Raw genomic sequence first — 23,579 nt, 5'->3', positions numbered from 1 at the left:
GTGTACGGATCTCTGTGTATGATGTACGCTGGGTGTATGGATCTCTGTGTATGGTGTAAGCATGCTGTAATGATCTCTGTGTATGGTGTAAGCTGGGTGTAGGGAACTCGCTGTATCGTGTACGTTGAGTGTACAGATCTCTGCAGGGTGTACGGATCTCTGTATGGTGTACACTGGGTGTACCGATCTCTGTTTATAGTGTACGCTAGGTGTATGGATCTCTGTGTATGGTGTATGCTGGGTGTACGGATCTCTGTGTATGCTGAGTTTACAGATCTCTGTGTATGTTTATACATATCTCTGTGTATGGTGTATTCTGGCTGTTCCGATCTCTGTGTATGCTGGGCGTACGAATCTATGCGTATGGTGTACCCTGGGTGTACGGATCTCTGTGTATGGTGTACGCGGTGTTTATGGATCTCTGTGTATGGTGTATGCTGGGTGTACCGATCTTTGTGTATGCTGGGTGTACGGATCTCTGTGTATGGTGTAAGCTGGGTGTATGGAACTCTCTGTATGGTGTACGCTGGGTGTACGGATCTGTGCAGGGTGTACAGATCTCTGTGTATGGTGTACGCTGGGTGTACGGATATTTGCAGGGTGTACGCTGGGTGTACGGATCTCTGTATGTTGTACACTGGGTGTACGAATCTCTGTGTATGGTGTACGCTGGGTGTACGCTGCGTATATGGATCTCTGTGTATGGTTTATGCTGGCTTGACTGAGCTCTGTGTATGCTGGGTACACAGATCTCTGTGTATGCTGGGTGTATGGATCTCTGTGTATGATGTACACTGGGTGTACGGATCTCTGTGTATGGTGTACGCTGGGTGTAAGGATCTCTGTATGGTGTTAGCTGGGTGCACGGAACTCTGTGTATGGTGTATGCTGTGTGTATGGATCTCTGTGTATGGTATACGGATCTCTGTATGGTGTATGCTGGTTGTATGGATCTCTGTATATGGTGTACGCTGGGTGTATGGATCCCTGAGTACGTTGTGTGCTGGGTGTATGGATCCCTGTGTATGTTGTGCGCTGGGTGTACGGATCTCTGTGATGTTTTGGCTGTGGATGAGACAGTCATCACCCAAAAATGCAATGTGTTTCGGCAGGAGGTGATTGGCTGACACATTTGTACATACATGGGACACATGCAGCCCCTCCCACTTCTGTTCTCCAAGGTTCTCGGTGGTGCCAATCACGGTCAGTGGTTTTAGAGTGACAATCCGGTGACCCTGCTGAGGACGCCACTAATCTCTCTGATGGAATTACCCCCCCAGGATTAGGGCTAATTCTATCTGTAAGTAACTGGCTGTCCACGCGTCACCACACTGTCTGAGATTCATAGTAAAGGCAATTCATAGCAAGGCGATGATGTCATACACACAGATAAAATGACCAGCTATAGTAAAGGCAATTCATAGCAAGGCGATGATGTCATACACACAGATAAAATGACCAGCTTCCATTTACACCTCCCCATTCAGTACAATGTTTAGGGGGGGGGGGGGGCTACGGTTTATTTTAGGCTCAATGATGGAAACAAAAAATCTGCCAACCTACAGATAATGGGAGCCCAATCTGGACTTGACCAATCAGAGCCAATCTCCGCCCCTTTGATGCTCCTTACAATTATTATTTACAACAAATAAATCTCACTTACCCTGTGCAGGCCGCTCACTGGAGTCACATGATCTGTGCCGCCTCCATTCCTGGGGGTGGTAAATACACAGCATTAATGTGGGACATGGCCGACACCATGGGGGTAATTATAAAACATGAAGAAGACCCACATCAGAAGCGCACTAACCCAAAACAGCCAATCAGATGACTGTGGCTGTGGCTTTTTTACCACGCTACTTAGCAGCTAACATATCTCTGCAACAGACCCGTCCCTAAAGAGCCCTTTTACAGTCTGTACTCTCATAGGTGTATATCTGGTGACTTCCTGTACTTAGGCACTCCTATTCTGTATCCCCATAGCAGTATATCAGGTGACTTCCTGTGCCTAGGCACTCCTGTTCTGTATCCACATAGCTGTATATCAGGTGACTTCCTGTGCCTAGGCACTCCTGTTCTGTATCCACATAGATGTATATGTATATGCCATCAGGAGGCTTAGACTAGCACTAGCAGGCATTTTCATGGCTTTCATGGAAATCAAATCATGATTTGCATTTGCAGCAGAATCTTTAGAAATGTCAGCTGGTGCCAAGCTGGTATTGTGAGCTGGATGGACATGAATGGAGTTTCCAATGTGCCCTGTGTGCCAATCAATGCCAAGAATCACCTGCAGTTTAAGCTTGGTACTGCCATAGCTATTCATGTACTAGCACAGCCCCAGTGAACACCAGAATTACCAGTGATCAGAAATGTTGAGATGCATCCCCAAAATTATCCCATCAACCCCCCTGCCCCTTCCCCTTGTCTATATCACCTGCTGTTTACCAAGGTGGCCTTATCTGTCTCCCCTCATTGACCTTTCAGCCCCTGCTAGACATTGCCCTGTCTTCCCCCCCTACCAGCTGGACATTGCCCTGTCTCCCCCCCCATCTTATCTTCTAAGGTGTTTATTGCTCCAATATATGAAGAGATTGGGAGTCAAGTGACCCTGAGGGAGGGGGTGCACCCAGACATGGAGGGAACAATCAATCAGTCTAGAAGTTTGTGTGTGGGGTGAACCCAAAGCCTCTGACTTGAGTGTCCAGATGAGGGAAAACCAGGCCAATGCGTGTGCTGGTGTCGCAGGCTGCCTGTGAATCGACTGAACACAGAACCAGACAGATGAAACCCAACGAGTCCGGGAAAAGGGCAGATCGGTTGCTTTTACCAAACTTGGTTTCACAGAAAAATTAGATTTGGCCTTAAATGTTGTCACAGTTTACCTCTAATTTCATCATGGGACCCAGCGGGGTAAATATTAGCCCACTGTAACCCACCCCTATTACTACAGATTTCATTGTGTTCCACCGAAACCCTGATTTATACCCAATCCCCAATTTTATACCCAATCCCCCCATGTATACCCAATCCCAGATCTCCCTCATCTCTGTTGGGAAATTTTTTAAATTCGCAGTCATGTTTTTGGGCCATCAAGTTCAATCATAATTTACCTCTCCCATGTTCTGCTTTGCTGTAATTGCCATCTACGTGTTTTGCCAATCGTGTCAGTGAAAGAAAGCCGGAAAGAAAACCACAGGGGAAATTGGATATCACATTCTATTTCCATTAATGAGGGGTTATGTGGTGCCACAGAGGAGCCACTGAGAAATCACCCTCAGCAATCACACACTACTGTATTCCAAAATCTCCAGCAAGTAATCAGATAGAAAAGGGGTAATGTGATTTCCATGGACAAACTCCAGTAGTGTGGCCAGGGAAAGGTCCCACGTTGGGGTATTGTGGTCAGACCTGAAAATAAATTACATAATAATAAAAGTAAAAATTCACATGTTCACTCTAAACTACTCCTAATCATCCAAAACCATTCCTTACCCCTATCCTACCACTAACCACTCCAAACCATTCCTTACCCTTATCTTTATCCTACTCCTAAACAACCCAAAACATTCCTTACCCCTATCCTACCCCTAACCAATCCAAACCTTACCTTACCCCTAATTCATATTAACCCTATTCAAACCTAACCTCCTCAAACCCTACCTTACCCCTATCCCTATACTACACTAAACTACTCCTATCCTAATCCTACCCTTAGGCCTGCAGAGGAATCACCTTAATTTACACTGTAGCTCCGCCCACCTAATGAGATCATTATAAAGCCGAATGATGGAACTATGGTGACCAAGTATCACAGTGACCATCCATTGTGAGACAGGCAGAGACACAAACTAGTGGGGGGAATTTCCCCATTGTGGGAGGGGCAGATACACAAATGACTGGGGGGAAATCTCCCCATTGTGGGAGAGGCATAATGACCTGTCATGTCCCTATCCAATGAGTGAACTCTTGTTATCATGCCTGGCATGTCTTGAAGTCCTGTCATGAGATGAATCCACTATCACAGAAGAGATGTTTCTAGTAAGATTTTTCCTTGGCATTTGATTGGCTGGCCCTTTAATTTGATTGGTTGACTCTTTAATGTGTTGTAAAATTTTATTTTGTTGGATAATTTCTTTGGGGCCTTAACCCATAGCAACCGTTCACAGATCACATTTCACTGTTGAAAGAGACGTCTGGTTGCTATGGGTTAACACTGCTCTTGGCACCACCAGACTGCATCCCAGAAAAGATGGGAAATGGCCAAAAAGTGAAATTTGTGCTCTTCGGGGGTTAGTGCATTTCTGGGTTCTCTGGGGAGGTCAGCACTGCACCCCTTGGCCTTGGCTACTCTGCCATAGCAGCAACCCCCAAGTACTCAGCCGGAGGCCAGAAACGGGGAGCCAAATGAACCGCCATACATCCCCATGTAGCACCGTCAGGCCCAGGAATGCCCCTCCTCCTTGCAATAACGGGTAGGTACTTGATGTTCCTCACCACATTGATGGCTCCATTCAGAAGGGGTCAGCGTGTCCCCACTCTGGACACCACGTCTGGGGATCAACACTTTCTATGAGAGGGGGAGAGGGTCAGCGATTTCTTCTGTGGTGTCAGGCTGGAGGCTGAGCGGCTGCTTGTTGGGATTGAAGGATGAGGATGACACAATGGAGGAATAATGAGCAGTGTACCTTTCTCTTCCCTAAGATTCCCAGGATTGTCAGCAAAATGCAACGCAGGCGTCTATGTGTGAGAGGAATCCATGGAGCCTACGCAGAGCCAGAGGTGCTTTTATTGTCCTCGGAGCTGCAGTCACTCTGTTTTCTCTACGCGTTCCCCTTTCCTTGTCTCCCTTTTAGGTTTTCTGTTGTAGTCTCTCTCTCTCTCTTTCTATCACCGTTTCCCTTTTTCCATCCTTCTTTCTTGGCGTTTCTCTTTTTCAGTCCTCTCTCTGCGTTTCTCTTTTTCCGTCCCTCTGTCTCCGCGTTTCTCTTTTTCCAACCCTCTGTCTTGGTGTTGCTCTTTTTCAGTCCTTTTCTCTCTGCATTTCTCTTTTTCTGTTCCTTTCTCTTGGCGTTTCTCTTTTTCCGTCTGTCTCTCTCCCTCTCTGTCACTCACAGCAGAGGCAGCCAGGAATCCGGCAAAGAATAGGTGCAGCTATATCCAATCATCCCCTCATGGCTGCTCGGGTACCCGGCTCACATTGGCTGCAGTCTTCATTCAGCCCACCAATGGAGTGACAGGCAGAGCTGACTTCAATGGAGAAGCATTAGAATCCCCCTGTACATAGCAGACCCCATCCTTGCCCCGCAGTCTTCCATCAATACCCCCGGTGTTGCCGGGCGATCTGCATATAACCACGGCACTGCAATAAGCAGGAATTTCCCAAATGTGCCATTAGGTGGGGGTGTACAATGAGGTTCCAAGGAGAGAAAGTGAACAGCAAAAGGTTAATGCAGTCAAAAGGGGGGGGGGGGGTATTCATTACAATGGGGCGATACAGAAATATCACCCATACAATGAAATCACTCACGGCGGTCGGGCAGTAAATTTCTCAGGTCAGTTGTGACTGCTATATGACCAGTAGGGGGATGGCGCTAGCTTCATCTTCAAAGACAAATATCTCCCCCTGGTATTTACTAACAGCGACAAGTGGGGAGTAGACCCCATAGCTGCCCTGATTCCCCAAATACAACCTCCCAGTGTATGGGGGGTAGGGGATGAGAAGTATATCTGATGAATCTGCATCCTCCAATCAGCGCCATCTGCTATTGGATATTTCAAGGTTTACAGACGCCACCCACTTATGTATCCCTTAAGGCAGCTTATTGGAATTTGTTGTCACCTCTCGGGCCCAGGACACTGGAGTGATGGATTCTCAGCTTCTGCGCCCAGGACACTGACTGCTGACATGGATTGTCAGCTCCTGGGTACAGGATTTAAGTGAAGTAGGTTGTGGTTAGATTCACTCACTCTTTGCAGATGATTTTCTAGATCTAGCCTCCCCTTGGTAATTCAAATAATTGTAAAGGAAAGAGAAAAAGGGCATTTGTGGCTGCAACACTTTAAATTATATTTCATTCAAATAAAGTCACATCACGATATCTCAACGTCCATTGGCATCATTTAGTTGAAATAGTGCAGCTAGACAAATATTCGCTATGGAGGTAGTTAGGACATAAATTAATCATTACTCATCTTGTAACCCGATGCGTTTCGCCTGGCGGCTTCCTTGGGGGTATATTAGACGCAGTTTATGGTATCCAAAACTTTTGGGGAATATGGTGTATGAACTGATTTGGGTTAGTATAAAAGGAATACCTCATAGGTATATATATGTCTTACTGTAAGTAGGAACTTACAGAGCTTACAGACTTACTTAAGAGCAGGGACTGCTGGAGTGAAGCTTTTGTCTATAAATGTGGAGGGACAAAAGAGCTGGAGCTGAAGGGTTGAGGCACAGAATCCAATGATGCAGCATTGGCTGCAGAAGAAGAGTGCAGGCAGGTCCTCTTTTTCTCTCTTCTTTACAATTGTTTGATTTCCTGGGCACAGGACACTGACTAGAGTGATGGCTTGTCAGCTCCTGGGCACAGCACACTGACTCCAAAGATGGACTGACAGCTCCTGGGGTTCTCTATGCCTTTTGGAGACACAGCAGCTACAACACTGATGGGATTCCCAGGAGCTGACAATCTAATCCAGCCATCCGTCTGTACATCTCATTCCTCCAGCCTGGATGCCCTCCCTGGGAGGTCTTAGCCACACAGTCACAACAAACAATCCCGGAGTGTCCCCAGGGCCATTTAGTAAATAGCACATCAGGTTGTCACTTGGCGGATAATGTTTTGGTTGGAGGCATGAAAACATGTCACCCTCCCCCCCCATTATAACCCCCAGGGGGCCCATAAATGACCTGATAGGGCCCCACCTTTTCCACTCTCATTAATTGCCTGATAATTGGTTAAAAATTCTACCCCTCCAGATGTCCCCTGTTGTCTCTCCCTACATTGTGTATTGTAGCTGTGTTCCTTGTGTGTCCCTGGAGGTCTAATGTGATTGATAAGGCGCTGACCTCTGACCCCGCATTCCTCCAGACTTTCTTGTCTACAGGTGTGGGGGGGGGGGGGGCAGAGAAGGGTTAACAGGGACCAATGCCAGGGGACAGTAGCAGAGATCACGACCAAGAACTGCCTGATCCACCAATCAGATGCAGCCAAGCCCACCACGTGAGATCTGTAAATATGGCAAAAATAACTGGACACAATTCTGTCACAGATCACTAAGATCACTAAGAGACACGGAAATCAATGACAATGATGAAAAGGAGAATAAAGTTGAGGATGGGGATGATGATTGGGATGATGATGGGGGTAAGGATAAGGATGAGGTTTCCAATATTTTCATACAATGCGGGAAAGCTAGAAATAAGGAGTAAATCGGATCGATTTGTCTAATCCTCAGATTGTACAATGGTGTCACCGCACTAATGACCCCCTCCCCTCATGGTCAGGTGATTGGTTGTTGATGAGGCGAATCTTCCATTAGCAGCTAATTAATGATTAACATTTCTCCTCATCATAGTAATGAGGGGGAGGGGGGGTGAGCTCATGTGACACAGTACGTAGAATTTTACGCAGTGTGGTGACTCTGCAGCATTTCCTCCAAGCTATTGTCAGGGCCGAATGTACCAGGAGATGGTATATGTGTGCGCCCTCTGCCAGGAATAACCATGACGAAACTTCCTGTCACAGAACCACAACAAGAAGTGATAGGAAATCCCCTCTTAGACCAGAACTGGTGACTCCCGATGGAAGATTTTCCCATTATTCCTTCTCTGGTGACAACATGCATAGTCTCTGTGTTACCAGGACAAGTACAGAGGATAAATCACCCCAGACAGTAATAAAAACCTTACTGGGATCTACACTCTGTTCAAATCAACTCTGGGCCCTTATCTGCCTAATTGATAATGACATAACAAAGGAATTGCCCACACCAGCCAATGAAATAGCTTTTGAGTCCAATTACTTCTCAGCCCCTGAAATGAAGTGATTGGGTTAAAAAAAGGTTTTAGTTCCTCACATTTTTTGCAACCTTTTTGTTCAACCCACTGAATTAAAGCTGAAAGTCTGCAGTTCAACTGCATCTGAGTGTTCATTTAAAATAACTGTGGTAATGAACAGAACCAAAGTTAGAATGTTGTCTCTGTCCAAATATTTATGGACCTAACTGTATTCTTACGTCGACCAGATGCCATATCTTGGTACATTGGAAATCTCCCACCCAGCCCTCTGTTGCGGAATTGAGGACACATGTAGGGGATATTCAGCTGATGGCACAATTATCTGCTAGGCTCAATAACAAACTGAGGAAATGTGGGCCCCATGGGATCAAGCAACTGCTACCGGTATTTTATAGTTGCTCATCTGAACCTTAAATATGGTTGGCTGCTCTAGTTGTTTTCTAGTGATATCTTGGACTTCTTCCAGTTCTCGTTAGATAAGTACTGATTGTGTATTGATATAATCAATACGAAGGGTTAGAAAAACACAGGTGTATTGGTAATTTTGTTTTTTGTTCCTGTGTTTTTCTATGTATTTCATGATGTTTGTTATCATGTGCTGACATCATTCTGTATTTCTTGTATGCCTTTCTCTTCTTAATTAATATATATGTTGCAAACTTTAATAAAAATGTATTTAAAAAAAAAACCTTACTGGGGGTCAAACTCTTTTATGTGCCACCCAAAACCGATTGTCAACACTCAGTGACCCCAATGATTCTGGTGTCACACCGGCCACGTGTAATGGGAACCTGAAGAGTTCCAATTGTTCGCTCATCAGGTGATTCTTGGACCAGGTGAATGGTTGAGCTCATCTTGAACAAATTATAGAACAGTGTTATGTGTACAATCTGGAAATCAGTTCCAGCTACAATCATCCAACCGGGTGTCACGTTGTGGAGTCGTCCTCAGACCGGTATCGCGTTGGGGGTCGTCCTCAGTCCGGTGTCATGGTAGGGGTCGTTCTCAACCCAGTGTCACATTGGGTTTCATACTCAGCCGGGTGTCATGTTAGGGGTCGTCCGCAGTCCTGTGTCACGTTGGGTGTCATCCTCAGTCCGGTGCCATGTTGGGGGTTATACTCACTCCTGTGCTATGTTTGGGGTCATTCCCACGCCTATGCCATGTTGGGGGTCATCCTCCGCCGGTGTCATGGTTGGGGTCATTCTCAGTCCTGTGCCATGTTGGGGGTTATACTCAGTCCTGTGCTTTGTTTGGGGTCATTCTCACTCCTATGCCATGTTGGGGGTCATCCTCTGTCAGTGTCATGGTGGGGGTCAGTCCTGTGCTATGTTGGAGGTCATCCTCAGTCCTGTGCCATGTTGGGGGTCATACTTAGCCCGTTGCCATGTTTGGGGTCATCCTCAGCCCCATGTCATGTTGGGGGTCATCCTCAGCCCCGTGTCATGTTGGGGGTCATCCTTAGATCAGTGTCATGTTTGAGGTCATTCTCAGTCCTGTGCCATGTTGGGGGTCATCCTCAGTCTGGTGTCATGTTGGGGGTCATTCTCAGTTCTGTGCCATGTTGGGAGTCATACTCAGCCTGGTGTCATGTTGGGGGTCATCCTCAGTCCGGTGTTATGTTGGGGGTCATCCTCAGTTCGGTGTCATGTTGAGGGTCAGTCCCAGTACTGTGCTATGTTGAGAGTCATCCTCAGCCTGGTGTCATGTTGGAGGTCATCCTCAGCCTGGTATCATGTTGGGGGTTGTCCTCAATACAGTGTCATGTTGGGGGTCATTCCCAGTCCTGTGCCATGTTGGGGGTTATCCTCAGTCCGGTGGCATGTTGGGGGTCATTCTTAGTCCTGTGCCATGTTGGGGGTCTTCTCAGTCCGGTGTCATTTTGGGAGTCATACTCAGTCTGGTTTCATGTTGGGGGGTCATCCTCAGTCCGGTATCATGTTGGGGGTCATCCTTAGTCCAGTGCCATGTTGGGGGTCGTCCTCAATCTGGTGTCATGTTGGGGGTCAAACTCATTCCAGTGTCATATCTATCCTGCCTTCTCTGTAGTACCTTGGTGCAGTAACTCCGACAAGGCGGCCATCTTGGTAATAGGCTGTGTCCTGGATAAAAACGGATTGTTGACTCGAAGTACCGTATATTTGGAATATTGGCGCCTGTGATGAAATGTGACCATGGGGGGGGGGACATCAGTCACATACCTATGGGTCCTGTACAGTGCTGTGGAATATGTTGGTGCCATATAAATACACAATGATGATAATAAATCTCTGACACCTCTGATTGGCTCCATCAGATCTTTTTGCACTCTGTTATTAGGAAAACTTCCTCAACTTACACCTGGATCTTCTCCCATCATCCTGGAGGGGCCCCAGGCTGTCAACGGGGCCCAGGTATGTAAACACTCAGGGAATGGGATTCCAGGAATTCCAGGTATGTCAGATAGGAGACATCTCCACCCCGACTTGCAATCTGTAAAATATATGCTTTCAATATACCCCCTTCCCCATCACAAGAGTTCAATGTATAGAATAAATCACCCCCCCCCCCAGTATAAGAGTTTAATTTATTAAATATATCATATCCCCCCTCCCTATAGTAGTTCCATGTATATAATATATTGTACTCCCTCCCTCCCCAACATAAGAGTCCATGCATAGAATATATTATATACACATTGTTGTGTCTCTCGTCTTTCCTCTGTGTGGGATACCGGTACTTCTCACGTTGTCACCATCTTCTGGGATTGCTGCTCGGGGCCATAATGTATCAGCAGGGCCCGGGGGTGTTGATATCACATGACTGGGAACTCCTGTGATCAAATTTCCCAAAAAACAATACAAGAAGAATCTATGTGACAACATGGAGGATGTATCGCCTCAAGCAGCCATAGCGGAGATGATGAGTGAGGAGTCTCAGCATCTGTGCTGTGCAACCTTTAATAGGAGAGATTCACCAATGGGAGACGCTGACATCTGTCATCCAATCATGTGCAAAGTTTTTTATTTTTTTATTTTCCTGACTTGGATGAGAGTCAACCTGCCACTGCAGTGTGTGATTGGAGGCAAAAATGTGACTACAACTGTGGAGAAGCCATCCCAGACCCGAAGGAGGTGAAAGGCAACCAATAATACAACCCTATGTCTCTGGGGGGCGCTGCACTACAACAATGGAGGCCTCAACTTCATCATGGCTTGACCCCTCAACTTGTGGTCGTGTTATGTGCGGCTCTGGGGAGGAGATCGACACTAACTGGTCAAATCTATGTGACCCCCCTGCTAATATTGGGGGTCTGGGATACCCAGTGAAAATTAGTCATCATCCTCCATCATACAAAGACATTGTAGACAATTGTGCTCCTAAAGCCTTGTGGTCAAAGTTTAGTAAAGATCCTTTTCTGTTCCCCCATGACTGTGCCCCGGGGTAAAAAGCCAGCTCCATAAGGGCATGGGGTCACCAGTGTGGTGTGGAGGAACTCGAGTAGCCTGCACAGAGCTCTGACCCCAACCCTATTGAACACTGAGAGGAACTCTCATCCAAAATCAGCACCTGACCACACAGATGGGGGCAAATCCCCATCATCAGTACCTGACCGCACCAATAAGGGGCAAATTTGCACCATCAGTACCTGACCTCATCAATAGGGGGCAAATCCCCACCATCAGTACCTGACCTCACCAATGGGGGCAAATCCCCACCATCAGTACCTGACCTCACCAATGGGCAAATCCCCACCATCAGTACCTAACCTCACTAATGGGGGCAAATTCCCACAGACACCTTCCAAAATCTTGTGGAATTTTTTCTAGAAGAGCATAGGATGTTATAGGGGCAACTCAATGTTAATGGTCATGGGGAGGGGGGTGCCCACTCATTATTAATGGCCAGTGCTCAGTGCCCACTCATTATTAATGGCCAAGGTCTAGGATGGGATGACTAACAACCTACCATAGGTTTGATGTTCAGGGGTCCACAAACCATACAGTGTATTTTGGGGTCTTTGCCAGGTAGGTGGTTCTGTAGAGGTCTCCCTGGTGGGTTCAGACCTCTATGGCAGTTGGATGCCTTTTCCCTCTATGTGGTCTATAAGAGGAGAATTGCCCCTGTAGCCTCCCCCCTTGTGATTAGATACAATGCTGTAGTCTGATCACTGGGGGGAGAGGAGACTGAGGAAATTCTTCCTCCTGCCTGCAGCAGACTGATGACATCATCTTAGCCTGGGCAGAGTCATTGACTGGGTAGGCTTTATATTGATAGGTGGATTTCCTGTATGGTGACACATCAGGATTTATTGGGGGAGTCTTGTATTGTTACTGGCAGATATAAGGGGGCATGCAACCAATGATTCCTTATTCCAGGGATGGATTTGGAGCCAGGGAAGCAGCATTGCAGGAGGTCTTCAATGGCTGCCTCTATTGTTAACCTTCTCACATGTCTTTCATCACACAGATTCACCGAGAGGAATCAAGGACCAGGAACCTCCACCAGGACAAATCCCTGGAACCCTGGCACTCGGGAATTCTATACCTAATGCCCCAGTAAGAGTTAAAAATCTGCAAGAATAGGACTCAGTGGTGACATATTGCAGCTCCAACCACATGAAAGGGACACATAAGGGTGGTGGGTGACATCATTTGACCCTGACACCTCTGGAATGTACAGGTGAGTCACAGCACTGGGCCAGGTGGAGAAATCACAGGAGACATGACCTCATGTATGAACCCCGGGGATAGGGTATGATTTCCGTACATTACCACAATTATTTTAAATGAAACAACTCTGATGCAGTTGAACTACACACTTTCAGTTTTAATTCAGTGGGTTGAACAAAAAGATTGCATAAAAATGTGAGGAACTAAAGCCTTTTTTTTACACAATCACTTCATTATTCCTTCACAATCACCCTTATCCCCCCCCCCCTTCCGGTGACTTGAGACCCCATTACCTGACTTTTTGGCTCCAGGTTAGGTGAGGAATGTCTCCATAAGGGAGAAGGCGCCCTAACTGGGGGAATTGATGACCCCTTTATTACATTCACAGTATAGGACACAGCCACCGATTACAGGCGGGGGAGGGGCACTTAAGGCAGCCCCCAGTGAATCCATTTTCCTCTTGGTGAATGGTATCTCTATGATGTGAGGAAATTCACCCATACAATTTGCTTCTGGTAAGTGAATAATTCATCAGGCAGCCATGTTTGTTCAGTCCAGATACAGACTGCACTTCCTACTTCAGCCACAAAGGGCCACGTTCAGCTGTGGTGACTCCAGGCACAATGTGGAAATGTCACTGAGCAGAGATTCCCCCCACATTCACTACCGATTATTTCCTGCCAGCAGTCATTCAGCAAGAATGCTGATACAGTGCTGTCTGGAGTGCCCTCTGCAGGCTGTGGACATAATTACATAACATCTCATGATAAGGATTTCCCACAATGATCACTCATTCTGCATATGTTCTGTTGTGAAAATATTTCCTGAGACTAAACAAGATCAGATCTAACCATCCGACACTTCACAATTTTCTCAGATGGTGACAAGATCCAACCAGACTCGGAACAACACCATGATAGCACTATAGCTGCCACATCAAATCTGTTCTTTCTACTACAGCTGCTCATAGATGGTACAATCTGATTGTACAATCCCTATCCAGTCTCATATTGATGTCATAGTTTGATATAAAATGAGGATTTTCCAGAACAATCCAGGGAGCTGCAGGTTTCCTGACCTCTCAGTTGGACCAGATTACCATCATATAATAACACATATTCATATAGGGGGTGTGGCTAAGATCCCTTAGTGCTCAATAATTGTTTTTCTCCAGCAGTGAACATGGCGTACCACTGCGCTCTTTGGGGGATTGGCCCCTACAGACTTCAGCTGGTTTGGAATTTTTGTCCCCGGAAAGGTCCTTTCTGTCAAATGCAACACTCACTTCTGATTGTACAAGGTCTTCAGGGGAGGGTCTGGGCAGAATGAGGTTCAGATTGAAAAGCCACAAATGTCAGATTATCGGCGATGAGAATCCAGATTCTGTCAGATTCTGGCTGGACGAGAGTCGACTGCGGTAGGATTCATTGAGTCTTATCGCCTGTTCTGATTGTATGATAATAAAATCTGATGACAATTTGTGATTGTGGTAATAAAGAGGGCTTGTCACCAACAAACATATAATAATGAGAATACAATGTGAGTGGAGTCCACTGGAGGGTGCTGTATACAACCGAGAGATCAGACCCTGGCCCTGTACTATTTATAATGAGGGGCCCCGTACCATACATAATGAGGAGCCGCATATCATACATACCATTGGGCCCTCTACCATATGGAATGAGAGACCACATATAATACATACCAAGGTGCCCCGTACTATATATAATGTGGGGCCCCTTATACATACTGAGGGGCCTCATACTACATATAATGAGGGGCCACATATACATATTGAGGGACCCTGTACCAAATATAATGAGTGATCATTTTTACATACTGGGGGGCCCCGTACTATAAACAATGAGGGGCCCTAACCTACCAGCTGATTTGACTACTATGAGGCCTAAAGTATTCCACTGAAAATCTCTAAGCAAAGTAAAGATGGTGTGATGGAGGGTCATTTGATGCCAGCTACACTCCCACTATGGACTGCTTCTCTGGACCTTAATCCCGCCCCTGAGCAGCTCAGTGTGCAATAAGGAGGGACAGGCAGGTAAGTTGTTATTTCAGCAGAAAAATTCACCTGTCACATCCGCAGTGCAGAACCCAGCTGATCACCGATATTCATTGTTCTACTTTAAATTAGAAATGTCCAACGCACAAAATCTGAGGTATTGATCACTAAAAATCACAGAGCCATTGATTGATATTAATCGGTACCTTGGCATTGATGGGAATGTCAGTAAATCTATTGATTGGTAAGATATCCGTGCCAAGGGGGCCAATCAGTGAATGGGGGTATTATATGCAGAATTCTTCTCCTGCAATAAAGTAAAAAGGTGAAATATGGAGGGAAAAGTCTGGGCAGTGCAAATACACCATGGGGGGCAGACAGACCCCCACTTAGTGCAGGAGCAGTGGCCGGGGCATCATATCCTGTGATAAAATTTCCTCACTCAGAGACCTCAATAAGAACATTAATCATGTAATGACATCCAATCCAACTCCAGCTGACATCTCCACAAGAGAATCAGAAATCCAAACCGAATGGCAGATTCTAGGAAAGTCATGTGATCCACATCGCATGGAATACTAGAAAAAATTACACCTCGTTATTTCCAATCCATAAACAGCCAGATAGAGGGTGAGGAGCAATCTGAGCACTGAGGTGTGGGGATATATTGGGGGCATGGTTAGATATGGGTGAATTTTGGGAAATACAGTGAGTTGTGGGGAATATTGGGGACACATTGAGATGTATTAGGGGGAAACTTCTCTGTCTCCCACATTTTTTAGTTTATTTCACTAGATTTTCCTTTTCGCCTAGAGCAGATATGATGAATAGGCCCTGAAGCTAATCATAACTACGATTTTTTTTACAGATAACAAGGCATCCATTCCTCCTCGTCCTCCGCTAATCGCCCCTTTATTGGTGGAGATGGAGGTTATAAATCATATTCTGTAATGTACAATTACAATAAGTGTGCTGGGCAGCTGGGCTGTTATCGAGCAGCTGTCTTAATTAACCAGTAAATGGATTGTAAGGCTCCCTGTCCATTTCTCGCTGCTTCAGACGCCACTTGGCAGCTCCTCTCAACTATGTTAACCCCTCACAGTGCATTGTGTTGGAGGTGAGGAGGGGTAGCGGAGGTCCTGAGAACATTTCATCTTCATTATAGAAACACTTCCACAACCAGATTTTTTGTGTAGAGAGGAATCTCCTGACCCAAATCTGGGTACTTCAGTACTTTTGCCCCATACAGCCGTGTCCTATTTATTCTGATTTCTCTCTTATGGTGTCAATGTTTGCTTACATACTCAGAGAGCATCACAGCCTCTGTGGGCGCCATTGGCAACTGAGCGTTTTACAAAAAGATGGAAGTTTGGGACCAGTTTTAGGCTGAGCAGTCATGTCTATAGGCAGCAGGGACAAAGGGGCAGCCACAGACACAAAAATATTATTATCAGACCCACAACTACCCACAATCAGTAGAAATTCAATATACCCATATTTGCATTCACCAGGCCATTGCAGTCAGTTTGAGTGGGGACTCCAAAGATGGGGATTCAGCCTTTGGGATGGCTGCCATTGCAGGTGCTACTTACCCAGAAGTCACTTGCCCTGGTGATCTACCTGGGGAGTGACAGGACCATCATTCTATCTATTCTCTGCCTGTGATTTGCTGCCCCCTAGTGTTCGAGATGTACAGCTCCGCAGAACAGGAATCATTATTATTACACAGTATTTACATATTACGCAGCACTGTACAATGTTCATAGTCATGTCACTGGCTGTCCCTCAAAGGAGCTCATGCGCCATGATCATTTGTCTTTAATACAGTCTAAGGTCAATTTCGGGGGAAGCCAATTAACCTAACTGAATGTTTTTTGAATGTGGGAGGAAACCTACGCAAACACTGGGTGAACCTGCAAACTCCATGCAGATAATGTCCCGGCAAGATTCGAGCCTGGGACCCAGCCCTGCAAAGGTCAGAGTGCTAACCTCTGAGTGGCTGCAAATTCAATCCCTCCATTCCGCATAGCAATCAGAGAACAGAACCGGGGGCCACAATGAGGTTAAACAATGATACTTACCCCCATGTGAACTATAAACCCCCTCCAAGTCCAAGGTATTTCATGTAAGGACATCACATCATCTGGTCCACATTAGGTCCTACAACTCGGCAAATCAAACCTCAGATCACTAACACGCAAATATCACATTGCGCCATACAGAAGTCACAATGCAGAAACCGTGTGTGAGAAAGTAAGTACCCTCCCCATAGGAATGAGGAGGGTATGTAGCAGGCAGGTGCTGCCTATCAGATGCATAAATTAATCATCAGTCAGTGTGATGCCCTCTATTGGCAGTGTTTTGGTCTGCAGCATTCAGGTGTGTGTTACCACAATGGCAAGGAGGAAAGACACCATCAATCTGGGAAGCGTTAGAAGGCAAAACAATCTGCAGTCCATCAATCTACAGAGAGAAAGATTATTCACCAGTGGGAAACATTCACCACAGTTGTCAATCTTTCCAGGAGCGGACAATTATGACACATTTTTCGCTTGTTTGCTCTCTAGGCTGCAGTAGTGGTTTCTGGTTTTGCTGCCAGTTTAACCAGAAAAAGAGAGGAAGCCTTATAACAACGGCACAGCCTGGCCTGTCTGGCAGAGAAAATCACAGCACCGGCTCAACAGGATTAGAAACCTGTGGTCAGGTGACACAGTTTCCACATATGTTTGACTGTGCTGTTAGCTCTGGATTAGAAGCCATTGCCAGACTCAGGAGTTTCAGATCATACCAAGGAGTGCCAGGGGCCCATATTATACCAGGAGTGCCAGGAGCTCAGATCATACCAGGAGTTCCAGGGGCCCAAATTATACCAGGATTTCCAGGGGCCCAAAATATACCAGGAGTGACGGGGTACAGATCATACCAGGGAGTGCCAGGGTCCAAGATCATGCTAGGAGTGCCAGGGGCCCAGATCATACCAAGGAGTACCACGGGTCTAAAGTATACCAGGAGTGCCCGGGGCCTAGATCGTAGGAACCCTAATCACACCTTAATTTAATGGGGCCCAAATCATATTAAAAGTCCCAAACAGAGCTGCCTTTCCTGGAAAAAATACCAGCCAGTGGGTGTGACCCAGAGGAAGGGCATAAAGTGAATGTGGTTAAAATTATTTTTTTTCACCTGTCATTGGCTGGTAAAGATGTTAAAAAAAACAATGTGGGGTATTGATTTATCAATATTGAAATCAGAATTTTGTATTCTGTGGGACCTTCACAGTTAGGAAATGGGGCAGCTGGTGTGTGTGCCCCCTCCCAGCTTAAAAAGCGTCTTCTGGGATCTGGCCTCTGAAAAATGGTGTTTAGCCCCCTTCCTGGGTTTAGCAAAACCAGACCCTCGTCTGCCCACAACAGTGACAAGGCTCATTGGTGGGGGGCTCACTCCCATAACCTGACCCAATGTGGGGCTTATTTTTATATCATAATTTTCCCAACCCATTCCCAGAAAATACACCATGTTAAATGCATCTTAGAAATATCAGAAAAACCACAAAAGAAAAAAATCTTCATTCATTTTTATGTATTACCTTTGCAGGGTTCAGCAATGTCCAAATCCACAGAGCCATCCAGCGATTGTGCAACCCATCAGATAGATGGTGTGCAGTGATGTCATCGGTCAGCTGGGTGCCCTGGCCTATGCGTGTGTGCAGTGATGCCATCGGTCAGCTGGCCACTTTGGCCAATGCGTGTGTGCAGTGATGTCATTAGTCAGCTGAGTGCCTTGACCAATGCGTGTGTGCAGTGATGTCATTAGTCAGCTGAGTGCCTTGTCCAATGCGTGTGTGCAGTGATGTCATCGGTGGCAGAATGTGACAGCTGTGTTTGCTTGTCATATCATGCTATCAGTACATTTTTTGGGTTTATCCCTCACATCTCATATATCTAGACCGTGCATTGTACAGATCTGAATTTTTCTGGGAATACAGAGGACCCTCTTGGTTATTAGCACATTTCAGACCCTTAGCTATTTGGAGTTAGGGGCCACATGTTCAAAAACCTGAAAACAAACAGGGATGAGGGATGAACTACCAAGAGGTATTTCCAGCAGATATGATTGGACACAGTTGTCATATTGTGCTACCAGTGGCGTCACTGCGCAAGCCCACCCCAAGGGGCAACACAATGTTAAAGGACCCCATCTGCCCCTGGAATGAGAAACAGAATGTCATCTACAGTCCAAGCTATGGAAAGGGTGTATGACCAACCAAGACGTAATTCAATCTCCAACCACCAGATGGCAGCCAGTGAACAGTTTTCATTCATCCACCTTTGATAGGAAGTATCCCTAAATTTCTCTTATAGTTTTATAAAATCATAAAAAATCATCAAATAATTAAAAGAAGAATTTGATAACCGAAAAAAATACAAGTTGGAGGGGGTGAATTACAGGTGAAAGGGTAAAGCAAAGGTGTTCAAAGGGTGAAGTACAGGTAAAGTGGGGGGAGGTACAGATGTGGGGGAGGGTGAGGTACAGGTGGAGGGGGGAGGTGAAGTACCAGAGGTTGAAGTACAGGTAAAGTGGGGACTGCTTCTTTAATACCAGAGACTGTATCCAAGTTTAGGGGAAGGTAAGTACAGGTGGAGGTGAAGTACCAGAGGATGAAGTACAGGTAAAGTGGGGTGAAGTACAGGTGGAGGTAATACCAAAACAAATTTTCTATGTTACAAGAAATCATAAAATTCAGCTTCAAAACATTCACAGTGTATTCCAAGAAACCCAGCAAATGCATCCATCACACCAGAAACTTCTTACGCTCTACCAAAGACTGCTTCTATATTACCAGAGACTGTATCCAGGTGTAGGGGAAGGTAGAGGTATAGGAGGAGGGGGGAGGTGAAGTACTAGAGGATGAAGTACAGGTAAAGTGGGGTGAGGTACAGGTGGAGGTGAAGTACCAGAAGCTGAAGTACAGGTAAAATGGGGTGAGGTTCAGGTGGATGTGAAGTATCAGAGGATAAATTATAGGTGAAATAGGGTGAGGTACAGGTGGATGGGGGGAAAGGAAGTACAGGTAAAGTGGGGTGAGGTACAGGTGGAGGTGAAGTACCAGAGGATGAAGTACAGGTAAAGTGGGGTGAGGTACAGGTGGATGGGGAGAAATGAAGTACCAGAGGATGAAGCACAGGTAAAGTGGGATGAAGTACAGGTGGAGGGGGGAGATGAATTACCAGAGGATGAAGTACAGGTAAAGTGGGATGAGGTACAGGTGGAGGGGGGAGATGAAGTACCGGAGGATGAAGTACAGGTAAAGTGGGGTAAGGCACAAGCGGATGGGGGGAAATGAAGTACCAGAGGATGAAGTACAAGCTAAGTGGGATGAGGTACAGGTGGAGGGGGTGAAGTTACAGAGGATGAAGTACAGGTGGTCAAAGTACAGGCAGAGGAGGGTTAAATGCTGGTGGATAGGAGTAAAACAAGAATGGAAGACAAAGATGTAGCAGAGTAAATTTTAAGAGGAGGGAATGAATTGCAGATGAAAAAAAATGAAGTGCAGGTGGAGGAGAGTAAGATTTAGGTCAGGGAGAGGATATTACAAGTGGAGGAAAGTAGAGTGCAGGTGGCTGAAATATTTGTAGAGGAAGGTGAGAAAAACCTTTTAATTTAGGCAAATCAGATGCTTCCTATCAAACTGCAGCCTAAAGTTGAAAAAATACATTTGTAATTTGATTGGTTGCTATGCCACTTTTCACTCACCGGTCCCCTGGACTCTAAGGTCGTTCATTGGCAGATACATCTCTGAGTCAGCTCAGCAAGGGTTAATGGCATTCCGTTTTGTGCCAGTGCTGGTGACGTATCTGTCACCCCACCAAATATTTAATGGGTAAAAAGTGGCAATTAACCTTCCTTGGGCAAATTATCTTTTATTTCCACCATGCAGAATACTTCATTTTTCCCAAGTTTTTTTACATTTTGCTGGCCACTTCTATTTTCATAAAAGAATCACAGATCTACAAATTACAAATCATTTGGGAATGGAGGGGGGGCCTAAATTAGCACAATGTACGAATCAATCAACACTCAGAAATATCACTGCGGATAACAACTTGGCATAGCTTCACTATAATGCCACTAATCATGGGCCCCGACCACAGAACCCCCAAAATGCCAAGGAAGGAAACCAAACCTATAAAGCTTTTTCATTGACCAATCAGTGTCCATCTGGGACTTCTATCATTTCTGTATGAAAGCTGTAATGATTAGCAGAATGGTATTGAAGGGAGTAAATGAAGACTGTATAGCTAGAAGCTAATTTGAGCCACATATATATTTTTATAAGGAAGTTGTATTTCTTCTTCTGTCTACTCAGTTTAATTGTAACCAGATGGCGAAAATTGTAAATTCTTTGAAATAGAATGTATGTCTTGCAATGTATCAAATAACACTATATATGGCCAAAACTTAAACAGCTGTATATAACTAAAGACCACCCCTTGTATTATGTGTATAAAAAGACCGTCTTGTCAAGTAAAGATCAGAGTATATTCCTAAGACCATACTGTGTGCATGTGTGTTATTGGGATATCTCTCCAGACGTCTTTCTCTCTTGTGAAGGAGAAGTCAGGGTGCAGTCGAGGAACTAGAAGTAGAAGCAGATCCTTTCAGGTATAAAGGGGAAAGAGGGGAGTCCAGGGAGATTATCTGGGGTTTTATAATCTGAACAACTCAAACACAACAGATAAAATCAAACTTCTCATAAAAATACCAAACATGCACAGAAAACCAAAACAATTCTTCTATGTTACATGAAATCATAAAGTTCAGCTTGAAAACATTCACAATTTATTCCAAGAAACCCAGCAACTGCATCTATCACACCAGAGACTTCTTACACTCCACCAGAGACTGCTTCTATAATACCAGAGACTGTATCCATCCTACCAGAGACTGCTTCCATCTACCAGAGACTGCTTCCATCCTACCAGAGACAGCTTCTATAATACAAGAGACTGCTTCCATTTACCAGAGACTGCTTCCATCCTATCCTACAAGAGACTGCTTCCATCCTACAAGAGACAGCTTCTATAATACAAGAGACTGCTTCCATCTACCAGAGACTGCTTCCATCCTACCAGAGACTGCTTCCATCCTATCCTACAAGAGACTGCTTCCATCCTACAAGAGACAGCTTCTATAATACAAGAGACTGCTTCCATCTACAAGAGACTGCTTCTATAATACCAGAGACTGCTTCCATCCTACCAGAGACTGCTTTTATAATACCAGAGACTGCTTCTATAATACAAGGGACTGCTTCCATCTACGAGAGACTGCTTCCATCCTACCAGAGTCTGCTTCCATCTGCATGAGACTGCTTCTATAATACCAGAGACTGCTTCCATCTGCATGAGACTGCTTCTATAATACCAGAGACTGCTTCCATCTGCATGAGACTGCTTCTATAATACCAGAGACTGCTTCCATCTACCAGAGATTGCTTTCATCCTACCGTAGACTGCATCCATCTACCAGAGACTGCTCCTATAATACTAGAGACTGCTTCCATCTACCAGAGACTGCTTCTATAATACCAGAGTCTGCTTCCAACCTACCAGAGACTGCTTCCATCTACCAGAGACTGCTTCCATCTACCAGAGACTGCTTCCATCTACCAGAGACTTCTTCTATAATACCAGAGACCGGTTACATCCTACAAGAGACTGCTTCCAACCTACCAGAGACTGCTTTTATATTACCAGAGACTGCTTCTATAATACCAGGGACTGCTTCCATCTACGAGAGACTGCTTCCATCCTACCAGAGTCTGCTTCCATCTGCATGAGACTGCTTCTATAATACCAGAGACTGCTTCCATCTGCATGAGACTGCTTCTATAATACCAGAGACTGCTTCCATCTACCAGAGATTGCTTTCATCCTACCGTAGACTGCATCCATCTACCAGAGACTGCTTCTATAATACCAGAGACTGCTTCTATAATACCAGAGACTGCTTCCATCCAACCACAAACTGCTTCTTTAATACCAGAGACTGCTTCCATCTAACCAGAGACTGCTTCTTTAATACCAGAGACTGCTTCCATCTAACCAGAGACTCCTTCTATAATACTAGAGACTGCTTCCATCCAACCAGAGACTGTTTCTATAATACCAGACACTGCTTCTATCATTCTAGAGACCTCTTCCACCAAATTTACATACATTGTACACATTTTATTCAGATACACTCTACATTCACATTAGATTCACAATCTGTACATGATTATGCATTAACAGTGGAAGGGGCGGGGCTGTGGTCACGTGACCCATCGATGGGCGTGTGGGATGGATCGAGGGCGCGCACTGAGGCCGGTCGGAGGCGCGCACTGAGCTGATGGCGGAGGTCTGGCGGATCTGATCTGTAGCGGTTCTCGGTCTGTCCCGCTCGGATCGGCACTGTGATGGGAAATGAGGCCAGCTTGGAGTCCGGGGAGCCCGGTGGGGGCACAACCGGAGCACCGAGACCCCCCGCCGATTCGGTACCGAGAGGAGGGGGAGGTGTACCGAGCCCGGGGCCCGTCAGGTAAGAACGATACCTCCTAGAGCCCCCCCTACTACAGTACCGATACCGTACAGTGCCGCCCCACCATAGCGCTGTGCAGCTAGGGGCACCTTTCCATCCTTCTCACCCAACAGTTTCAGCACCACACAGGGCGGACAGCTCCCCCTCCACACAGATACACAGGGGCCCTAATACACAGGCCAGGGACCCCACTACACTAGTATACAGCCAGGGGCCCCACCACACTGATATACAGCCATGGGCCCCACCACACTGATATACAGCCATGGGCCCCACCACACTAGTATACAGCCAGGGGCCCCACCACACT

At 45.9% G+C, this 23,579-nt stretch overlaps 2 protein-coding genes and 1 long non-coding RNA gene across 6 annotated transcripts in view; 2 read left to right on the top strand and 1 right to left on the bottom strand.

The window, feature by feature from the left end:
- DAG1 (dystroglycan 1) overlaps positions 1 to 5,330 on the bottom strand; it is a 34,267-nt gene extending 28,937 nt beyond the window's left edge. Inside the window, exons 1-2 of one of the 2 annotated variants that reach the window (XM_072420275.1) lie at positions 4,498 to 5,330; positions 1,664 to 1,712 (exon numbers count right to left, since the gene is read on the bottom strand). The gene's annotated coding sequence lies outside the window, so the exon portion shown is untranslated. The remainder of the gene's footprint in view (positions 1 to 1,663; positions 1,713 to 4,497) is intronic. The other variant, XM_072420276.1, reaches the window with a different exon arrangement.
- The window catches only part of LOC140336868 (uncharacterized), a 29,769-nt gene extending 14,204 nt beyond the window's left edge, over positions 1 to 15,565 (top strand). For 2 of the 3 annotated variants that reach the window (XR_011921956.1, XR_011921957.1), the window contains exon 3: positions 12,473 to 13,838. This is a non-coding gene — a long non-coding RNA (uncharacterized lncRNA). The other variant, XR_011921958.1, reaches the window with a different exon arrangement.
- Positions 15,566 to 23,057: 7,492 nt separating this feature from the next.
- The window catches only part of BSN (bassoon presynaptic cytomatrix protein), a 56,547-nt gene continuing 56,025 nt past the window's right edge, over positions 23,058 to 23,579 (top strand). The window contains exon 1 of the mRNA XM_072420268.1: positions 23,058 to 23,269. Coding sequence (XP_072276369.1) covers positions 23,148 to 23,269 — 122 coding nt within the window. The 5' untranslated portion in view covers positions 23,058 to 23,147. The remainder of the gene's footprint in view (positions 23,270 to 23,579) is intronic.

Source organism: Pyxicephalus adspersus, chromosome 8 (genome assembly GCF_032062135.1).
Source record: "Pyxicephalus adspersus chromosome 8, UCB_Pads_2.0, whole genome shotgun sequence".
Lineage (NCBI taxonomy): Eukaryota > Metazoa > Chordata > Amphibia > Anura > Pyxicephalidae > Pyxicephalus > Pyxicephalus adspersus.
The sequence above is the reverse complement of the archived record's forward strand: the minus strand, read 5'-3'. Positions and strand labels throughout refer to the sequence as shown.